Raw genomic sequence first — 10,507 nt, 5'->3', positions numbered from 1 at the left:
CGGCGCCATGCAGCATGGCGCCACTGTTACGGTCGCCTGTATAGATGCACTGGATGAGTTACATTATATTGCCAAATGCACGCATTTCAATCAGCTACGCCAAAAGCTCACATTAATAACTTATGGACGCGAAACCCATATAATATGTGAAATAATGAATTAAAGAGTAATGAAAAAAAATTTGGCAGTGCCTTTTTAAAATCCTGGATCCGACCCTGTATAAATGAAGCATGCGTGCCTGGGTCTCTAACCTCTCACTACTTACTTTTTCACTCTTTTTATCACACTCATATCGGTGTTAACGGCTCTGTTATTTCCCGGGAATTTTTATCTAATAGCATCATGAACTAATGCGATTGAATAAAAACAATTTTTTTGGATTCATTTTTCATAATATCTATAACGCATTTATACACACATAATCAGGCGGATCCAGAAGTGAATTCTAGGGAGGGGGGGGCGAATCATGCGAGCTCAGGGCACGAAGCTCCCGAGGGGAGGGTGTTATAGGCTAAAATACCCTTGCCCTGAAATTCTAGGGGGACGACCGCCCCGTGCCCCCCCCCCTGGATCGCGCCACTGCATCTATATATATATATTGATATATTGATATATTTGTTCGTGGTATATACTATAGATAAGATTCTTGTATTACATGTGGACATCGATGAGTATTTCGCTGATTATTTCTAGGTAGTTTTTGTTTCATATTGTACATGTAATGTTCTACGTTTAAGCGCAAGTCATAGCGAAAGACTTCACCGATATCCGCTTCTTTGAATGACTCCGTCGTCTTGCATATGGAAGCCAGTAACAAACGGACCTTGTACGTATGTTTGTCATTCCGCGATAGGCAAGAGTATCAATCATTATCTGCAGCGTTAAGAACACTACAAATTTTTATATTAATTAATGCACTATGTATTCACGTTAAGAATACGTAAACATATTACAATAGGTATATATAGTCCTGATAATATTTTGCGCTTACATTTTAACGTAGGGATATCTCGCAGCTCAGCCTGTATCTAGCTAGCGCCAATCCTATATCGTAATACGCTTTAGGCGTCCATCGCTAATAAGGCCTAATTCTCCAAATGTTTTACGAAAACGACCCCTCTCCCGCGCCTCCCCTGGGCGCATGGGAGTGGAGTGAATCCGCGTATCACATATGATCACGTATTTTGTATCACGTATTAAAACAGGTGAGTAGCGTCGGTTTGAACGCGCATTTCCGTCCCTCCATCCTGCGAACAAAGGACATATTTTTTGGTAGATAGAACAGGCAACACCCTGAAGAAGACCCTGTCCATTTTAAAGTGCGTACTCTTACACTTCCGAAAATGAGAGCCTCTCTGCGAGTACCCTCTCGCTCTCGCGGTCTCGTTAAACGTGACGTTGGTGATAGACGGGTTTTCGACTTGTGTATCTGCAGGCGTTGCTGCGATGCGGCACGACGACGTGCGCGCCGGAGTGGGATGGCCAGCTGGACGTCGCGTTGACAACGTGACGGCGGCGGACGCGACTGTACGAGTGCTACGTGGAGGGAGAGAGGAGCAAGCAGCTGCACGGACTCGTGCACCTGTCGTGCATCGTACGTGTGATCGCGCGAGTCCGCATCCGGCTGTCTGGCCTGTGTGTCTGTTCTGCTGTCTGTCCGTCTTTCTCTCTCTCTCTCCTCCCTCGGTCCCCTCTCTCTCTCGCTCGCTCCCCTCTCTCTCTCTCTCTCTCTCTCTCCTCTCTCTCTCTCTCTCTCTCTCTCTCGTTCTCTCTCCTCCCTATCTATCTATCTATCTATCTATCTAGTATATATATATATATATATATATATATATATATATATATATATATATATATATATATATATATATATATATATATATATATATAGTCCTTTCTCTCTCCACTCTTCCCTCTCTTATATAAATGATATATTTGTTAACAACACTACCAAGTTCGTTGTGATAGCAATCTAGCAATTTTTGTCGTTTTGAGTTACTAGATGGAGTTACTGTCGATTAGAACTACGATGAAATCGTCTTGGTTACAACACGAATCATGACATTTTCGCTCGTAGTTTGGCTTGTGTTCGATGGAAAATGTAGCCTCGCTGTCCCGTATTACCGAAGGCCATATCACGCTATACGTTATATATATATATTATATCACATGTACGTGTGTGTTATGTGTGTTAAGGTTGCAGAGTGGATTCTGGGGAGCTGAGTGTGAGAACGAGTGCCAAGCGTGCTATCACGGCGGAAGTGCATGGAAGAAGCGGACTCTGCTCTGCCCCGCGACGTTTCAGGTGCTCAGTGCTTGAAGGTAGCTAGGTTGTTTACACGCAGACGGGCGGCGGCGATGTCGCTGTCGTTTTTAGGGTCAGGTGACGCACAGGCGGACACGCGCGCAACGCAGACATCATCTGTCACCGTTAACCTAGTAACACTGATATTAGATAAGAACCCGTTAGAAACGGGGTTGCCCGTTATCTGGTCACGTTGCCGATTTGAAACCTCAGTAGTTTACATAGTCGATAGCTCTTATAGAACTTATGCTAGACTATATATATATATATATATATATGACTATTATACAATGCACTAAATTATACTATGACTATACTTATAGACTTCTGCATGAGTGTCTGAGTCTGTTCTCAAGTCCTGTTCAAATACTAATTGTAGATCACTTCAGTAAGTACTGTCTCACTACTGTCTCAATACTATCTCAAGTTTTTTCTAACACTTTATGACTGTCTCATGGAGATCTCAATACTGTCTCAAGTTTTTTTTAACTTATAATTGTCTCATGGCTGCTGTCTCAATACTGTCTCAAGTTTTTTCCTAAATCTTTATGACTGTCTCATGGCTGTCTCAATCTGTCTAAATCTATTTCATATTATCAAAAGACAACTTTCGTACTGTCTCAAATCTGTCCGAAAACCTCGCGACTCTCTCATTACTACCCAAGGCGGTCTCAGGACTGCCTCGCGACACGTCCACGATCGTCCCATGCTCAGCCCTCCCCTGCGCTTGTTTCTCCGCAGGCGTGTGCGCCCAACAGGTTCGGGCAGCGTGCGCCAACCGCTGTCTGACGTCCAGCGCCGATGACCCTGACTACGGCTGCCAGCACTTCCACCTGTGTCGCCCCGCGCCGTCGGCTGCCTCTGCGCGTCAGGCTTCACTGCTGGGATGCCTGGAGAGTAAGAAGCTGCTCGTCTGTCCGTCTGTGTGTGCGTGCGTGTGTCTGTGCGTGGTGTGTGTGTGTGCTGGTGGCGTGTGTGTGTGCGTGTGTGTGTGTGGTGTGTGTGTGTGTGTGTGTGTGTGTTGCGGCGTGTGTGCGTGCGTGTGTGTGTGCGTGTGTGTGTGTGTGTGTGCGTGTGTGTGTGTGTGTGTGCGTGTGTGTGTGCGTGTGTGTGTGTGCGTGTGTGCGTGCGTGTGTGCGTGTGTGTGTGTGTGTGTGCGTGTGTGCGTGCGTGTGTGTGTGAGCGTGTGTGCGTGCGTGTGTGCGTGCGTGTGTGTGCGTGCGTGCGTGCGTGCGTGCGTGTGTGCGTGCGTGCGTGCGTAACATTGTTTGTTATATCAGGAGTGAATAAAATCATTTGTTTTTATTTACTACTGATATTATTTTACTCCTCATAGTATCAGGATGTATAAAAACAAATAATTTTATAATAATAGTCGTAATAAATAAAAACGATTTTTTCATTCACTTTTGATAGAATACTGCTACTACACACAGTGGCGGATCTAGAGGGGGTTGCACCCCCCCCCCCCGTCCCTTCCGCACACTGACTAATGTTATGATACTAGTAAACATAAGGCCAAAATAAAAAAGTCAGTCTGTAGGCTGATAGAAACTGGGGATTTCCGCTGTGGCTACACAGCTGCCTGAATTTTCAGGTGGGATGGGCATGCCCCGAGCCACCCTAGCACGCGCGTGCCTTCGGCACACCTTCACTCAAATATCAGCCCTCCCAACCCGTCTCCTGAAAGCTTCACTCAAATATCACCCCCCCCCCCCGTCTCCTGAAAGCTAGATTCGCCCTGACACACTATACCGTGTTAGTGTGAATACTGACTACCGTTTACTATTGGCAGAGTGTTCGTCGGGGAGGTTTGGCGCAACTGTCAGAGCGAGTGTCGTTGCCGGCTGGGTGGCGACGACTGTGACATCTTTACAGGCAGCTGCAGCGAGGATGCATATACGGCTGGTGGGGGACTCCTGCCAAATACCAGTGCATATAGTCACGCGCGAAGTTCACACTGCCTCGTTTAATATTTTTCTAATCTAATAGTGGTGTCAAGAACAAGTATCATTTTCCAATTTTATTTATGGATAATTCGATTTTAAATTATTATTATAATTAAATTTATTGAAGTTATAATTAGTTAATTTATTATTATTTATTTCTGTAATATATGTACGTGATTGTTCACCTCGAAAACCGCCTTAAATCTGTTGCAGTTGGATACCTTTGGCTAAGCAGTGTTAAAAACAGGGAATTGTGTAATACTATAACACATCTATACAATAATATCAGAGTGAATATAATAGATTATTATAGATATCTATTATTATTTACTCCTGATAATATGTATATATATATATATATATATATATATATATAATATATATATATATATTTAACATATGAATACAATTATAACCTAATACTTTGTATAGTTATCTTCGCGGTAGTAGTATAACAGCTATACTGAAGGATACGTGAATTTCATGATTTATAAGATAGCTAAATATGATATGGCAACGCGTACACAAATGCATATCTTCTCAGTAAGTTACCACCAGTGAAACAGAATTGTATACAGACTATATTTATGTATTGTATTCCTATATTTTATGTCCATGTTTTATGTCCTATGCAAGTTTCCTCTTGAGTTCCTGGCTTCACCATCAGTGAAGCCTAAATAGCTACGTGAAGTATCATCAGTTTCTTTACTAGAAATGTTTTATGTGTTTATGTTCCCAGATGGAACGGCAACGACTTTGTCATTAAATGAACAGCACCAATGGCATCGTCAAATAGCTCAGCAATAGCAGCAGCATCACCATCGCCTAGTGGCAGCAGCAGTAATGGCATCAGCAGAGGAGCCCACAACAATAACCTTAACAAATGGAACAACAGCAACGATCTCTTCACTGAATGTAACCGCAACAATGCTGTCACCAAATGAAACAGCTACGGCAACAATGTTGTCACCAAATGAAACAACAGCTATGTCATCAGCTAATGAAAGAACAACTATGTCATCAGCTAATGAAAGAACAACTATGTCATCAGCTAATGAAACAACAGCAGCAACAACAACCTCATCGACCCTCAGAGCTAACGACACAGGAAGGCGATGGTAACGAGCGATTTCAAGCTCTGAAGGCGAAGCCATTACGTAAGGAGGAAGATGCTTGCCTCCTGTGTGAAAATAATGCCACGCTGCTCTGCGAATGGAACTTGTCCTGTGTAGTGAAGGGTGGTCCGGCCTACGTGCAACGAAAGTAAGACATTTTGCTATTGGCGCTACAGCACAAATAAAGTAGCAAAGCGGGAAAGTGGGCAGACTTTTTTGTACCGCGGTTACTTTGGGCTTCACGAAAGGGCGGGTGTTTAAACATGCCTATATTCGGGGGAACCTAACGGTTTATACATTGTGTTGTTGGTAGCAGTTTCCTTTGTACTGATACGTAATCATATTCTTAATTCAAATACAGCTGTATAATCTGTAGTGCCATTCAGAGATTCCTCATGGGTGATGAAAAAATAGTGCCTGTGAGTAACTGCAATGCGCGCCACCTGGTGTTAGTTCAGCGACTTGCACTATGTGATATATACGGACAACATAGGTTTCGAATAACACGCATAGAGTTTAGATAAGCGCAAAATCGTTGCTGTACTTGTGAGAAGTGAACGTGGGGACAGGATATGGATTGACTGACTATCCGCTATGGGTGTCGCTAGCATGCCAGGAAGGAAACTCACGACGTCCTAGTTTTGTAAATATCACGCAGTAGCTCGCTGGCAGCACCGCAGCGTCGATTTCCAAAACCGACCATTTTTGACGTGACTGTAAATGATGTCACATTTTTGTCAGACGACTTCGACGGAAAAATGGTGGACGTGAAACTTCGAATCGAAAATAAAATGTTTCTCCGTGATGCGCTGGTGAGGCTGCTGTGTATCTATCTATATATCTATATATCGAGCATGTGCTGTGCATCACACACGACAGCTGTATCAGGAGCTTTTTGTTTTGCCTGCTCTGCTCACTGCCATCCTGCTACTATACTCAGTAAGTCATGCGTGAACATGTTGTACTATATATTAGGAATACACACGCGCGCGTGTGTGTGTGTGTGTGTACGCACGTGCGTGTATATATATATATAATATATATCCCTATATATATATATATACAAATATTATGGTACTGGTTAGGGTCTCGTGAAATGTGTATAGATACGCGTGCATGCATTATGTGTGTATGCATGTGTACTTGTGTGAGTACGTGCATGTGTACCTATGTGTACGTGTGAGTGTCCATGCGCACGTGTGTGTGTGTGTGTGTGTGTGTGTGTGCGTGCGTGCGTGCGTGCGTGCGTGCGTACGTGCGTGTGTGCGTGCGTGCGTGCATGAAATATATAACTTTTATCAATTTTCTTTTTGGACATGATGGTTTATTCTAAGATAGCTAACATAATATTTTTAATAAGCTGTTTTAAACTCTGCTAGGAGTCAGCTAGGTTAGAATAATAAACAGGAACTGAAGGGTTTCAAAAAATCTAGAAGACTACCTTCTACTTTATGTTAATATTCACGTTACTTACGTACTCATAAAAATAATGCGCTAGATAGGTTATAGATAGGCTGGATCGTCTATACATTTCTACGTGCGCGACTCATACGTGACTCAGTGAGTATATAGCAAGCCTGCGGCTTTTCTCCCCTGACTTCTATAGGGGCTTCAAGCTTGCTTCCATCTGCAAGAACACCATGGCCGACACGGTGGAGTGTGAACACGTGTTGCTGCCCTCCGCCACGGCCAACTACACGTGTGAGGCGAGCAATGCGCACGGCAGCAACAGCGCGCAGGCCACTCTCACCATCGTAGGTGCGTGCGGATGCATTACATAGAAAACTGTTTTACATTTGTCTCGTTCGTGACGTCGTTCCTATTTAAAAATATTAGGTGTTTTACTTGAAATAAATTTAAAGCTTGAATTATTTTGTGTGTGTAAAAAGTTAGAGTTAAAATGTATGATATTCGATCTTCACGATTTCTCTCGTAGTTATTTATTTAGATATGTACGTAGATTTGCAACCATGAGTCGTTTGCAATCACGGATATGTTTCAGATCCTCCCCGCCTGGTGTCGCCTCCATCAGTGACCGAGATTCCTAACTCCCCGTCCAGCCTCCAGGTGGCATGGAAAGCTTGGCAGTATGGCGTCGACGAGGGAGGGAAGGAAGACGACACCATCACCTACAAGCTGAGATACAGACCTCAGGTAGAGGGCGCTGGTGACAGCCAATACTTAAAAATATTTATCGATTACAGAACTGGAACAAGTAGAATCGTTATCGGAACGAGTAACCCGAAAACGAATGATAAAATTATAACGAAATAAAAATAGGAGGTACGACCCATATCTAATTGCTCTGAAAACTGCTGGGCCCAACTGACACTTGACCTAATCCTATCTCATTTCTACCAGTCAGAGCACGCCCTCCTACAGCAGTTAGTGTCGTTAGACTCGCACCTCATCTATCTCCCTGCATGTAGGCGATCGTGAACCAATCTAACCAATAGGTGGCGCCACTGGGTCAATGGGAGGGAGAAACGTCCCTCACGTACATTGTGATGTGAGTTGTGGTCACCGATGATTGCAGGGTGAACGTACGTGGGTGGTTCTGACGACGCCGCGTACCAACCTCACCGTGCAGTTCCTCGCTGCCAACACCGCGTACGAGTTTGCAGTGCAGTGCATCGGCATTGAGACAGGCGTAGGACTGCTGTCGCCCATCGCCAACGCCACCAGCCCGTGCGCTCGTAAGTCGACTTTGTAATGTTCCCACCTCAGGCCCGTAGGGAATGGGGGTGCGACGGGTGCGTTCTTCCCTCCCCCCCCCCCACAGGCTGCGGAGGTCAATACATTTTGAGGTTAAAAAAATTTGAGAAATATCCACGTTTTGAGGCTCGCTTTTGGCTGCCTGTTTTCATATCATACTGCCTTCAAAACGCGCGAAATGCAGTCTCAGACAACATAATTTTCAAAATTTCCCAGGGGCGTGCCCCCAGGAGCCCAGACCCCCTAGAGACTGGCGCCTCCCGCGCTCGTTAGGTCCGTATACTCGTTGGATCGCACCCTCCCGTAAAAAAACCTGCCTACGGGCCTGCACCTCATCTACGGACCTACACGTTGTTGCTGCTGATGTTGTTGTTGTTGTTGTTGTTGTTGTTGTTGTTGTTGTTTTTGTTGTCTGTACTGCGTTTAGTATGTGTGTGTTTATAACATTTTGCATAGAAATCTCTCCTGGTGCATTGCTAGATTATCTGTTGCATCATAGTTAACAGTTGTTGATCGTCATCATCATCATCTTCATCATCATTGATTAAATGATTATAAATTAATGTGCATATCATCTCTACTTGTGTATGCGTGCAACTGCAGTTGTTTCAACATTAAGTTTTTATCATTATTATTATTTCCAAAGTGGATCACGGCATTAGCCGGTGGCTTCTGGGTTGACCGTGTCCCAACCTGGGACATAGGGATTCAATCCAGAATTTTTTGCAGGATGTGTGCTGTTCCCAGTAGTGCGATTTTCTGCCCTTCTTGGGCAGTGTGGTGGCCAAGGAGTTCCTTAAAGTTCTTATCAAACCCATTCTTTATAGAGCCAAGGGCTCCAACTACCACTGGTACAATTCTCGTCTTAATATTCCACATCCTCCTAATTTCGATCTCCAGATCTTTGTACTTGGTGAGTTTCTCTCTTTCCTTCACCATGATGTTAGAATAATCTGGTACGGCTACGTCAATCAACAGGCATCATTTTTCTTTCCTGTTGTGGAGCACTATATCAGAGCGGTTTGCAGGTATTGTGCGATCTGTCTGCACTGCCATATCCCACATTATGATAGTATCTCAGATATTGGTAACTGGTCTCGGAGTATGTTAATATCACTTCTCAGGTACTTGCTCACCAAGTTTACTGCAGATTGACCAGTGCAGATAGCAGGCTACCTTGTTATGGCGATTTATGTACTCGGTTGGGGCCAGCACTGTGCATCCGGCGATGATGTGGCTGATGGTCTCCTCTGCCTTGCTGCACATTCTGCACTTGCTGTTGACCTGTTGCTTGAGAATGTTGCGTTGATGGTATCTGGTGTTGAGTGCTTGTTCTTGGGCTGCAATGATCAGGCTTTCTGTCTCCCCCTTGAGCCCGGAACTACTCAGCCAGGCAACGCTTGCAGTCTTGTCGACAAATGGCCTGTCGAGGCTCTTGTAGAATCTTTCATGCAAAGGCTTGTTCTTTAATACCTCGATCTTCTCTGCTTCTATATTTGCCTTCAGTCTCTGCTTTGTTGAGGATTGGCTGGTGGGCTGAGGAGACAAGTATTTGGCTTTGATTTCTTTAGCCTCGCGTAAGAGAGCGTGCTTTGATTTTCCAGACTGATGGATTTTGATAAGGTTTGTAAATTCGTCTTCCTTAAGCTCGATGTAGTCACCTAGACCTACAATGGCAGTGTTGTACGCAGACATTAGTTCAATGAGACCACGACCACCATTTTGCCTCTTGATGTACAGTCGCTCTACGTCTGCTTTTGGGTGATGGAGACCGTGCATGGTTAGTAGCTTGCTTGTCTTGCGATCCATCCTTTCGATATCTGATCGCAACCAGTTGATCACCCCGAGGGTGTACACGGGGACTGGGAGTGCCAGGCTATTGATCACTGTTATCTTGTTTTTTGAGCAGAGCTCAGACTTGAGAACTAGGCGAACTCGGCGATAGTACTCCTTAGCAATGTTCTCCTTTATCTTTGCATGCTGAATACCATCCCTTTCGTCTACGCCAAGATATTTGTAGGTGTTCTCGTGGTTCAGACTTTGTAGGGCTGTCTTGTCATCAAGCTCGATATTTCTCCACCTTTTAAGATTGCGGTTGCACACTTTTCCAAGCCGAACTCCATTTTGATATCATAACTGAATGCTTTGATTGTTACCAAGGCCTGCTCCAGCTCATATTCGTTATTGGTGAACAGTTATTGGTGAAGGTCATCCATGTAGAGCAGGTGGCTGATGGCGTTGTGTTTACCGACTGTAAATCCCGCACCCTGTCTATTCAGCATGTTGGTAAGCGATGTTAGTGCTAAGCAGAATGGCCGAGGAGAGAGCGAGTCACCCTGGAAGATTCCTCTCTTGATTGAGATATCTTCTGTTCTGAGGCAGCCTCCTTGAGTGAAGAGGAGCATTTCAGTCTTCCATTTCTT

At 44.4% G+C, this 10,507-nt stretch overlaps 1 protein-coding gene across 1 annotated transcript in view; it reads left to right on the top strand.

The window, feature by feature from the left end:
• LOC106807116 (receptor-type tyrosine-protein phosphatase delta-like) overlaps positions 1-10,507 on the top strand; it is a 32,019-nt gene that overhangs the window by 1,132 nt on the left and 20,380 nt on the right. The window contains exons 3-5 of the mRNA XM_014809376.1: positions 6,976-7,127; positions 7,372-7,523; positions 7,906-8,065. Of these exons, the coding sequence (XP_014664862.1) occupies positions 6,976-7,127; positions 7,372-7,523; positions 7,906-8,065 (464 nt within the window). The remainder of the gene's footprint in view (positions 1-6,975; positions 7,128-7,371; positions 7,524-7,905; positions 8,066-10,507) is intronic.

This window comes from Priapulus caudatus, unplaced genomic scaffold (assembly GCF_000485595.1).
Source record: "Priapulus caudatus unplaced genomic scaffold, Priapulus_caudatus-5.0.1 Scaffold197, whole genome shotgun sequence".
NCBI classification, from domain to species: domain Eukaryota; kingdom Metazoa; phylum Priapulida; class Priapulimorpha; order Priapulimorphida; family Priapulidae; genus Priapulus; species Priapulus caudatus.
The sequence above is the reverse complement of the archived record's forward strand: the minus strand, read 5'-3'. Positions and strand labels throughout refer to the sequence as shown.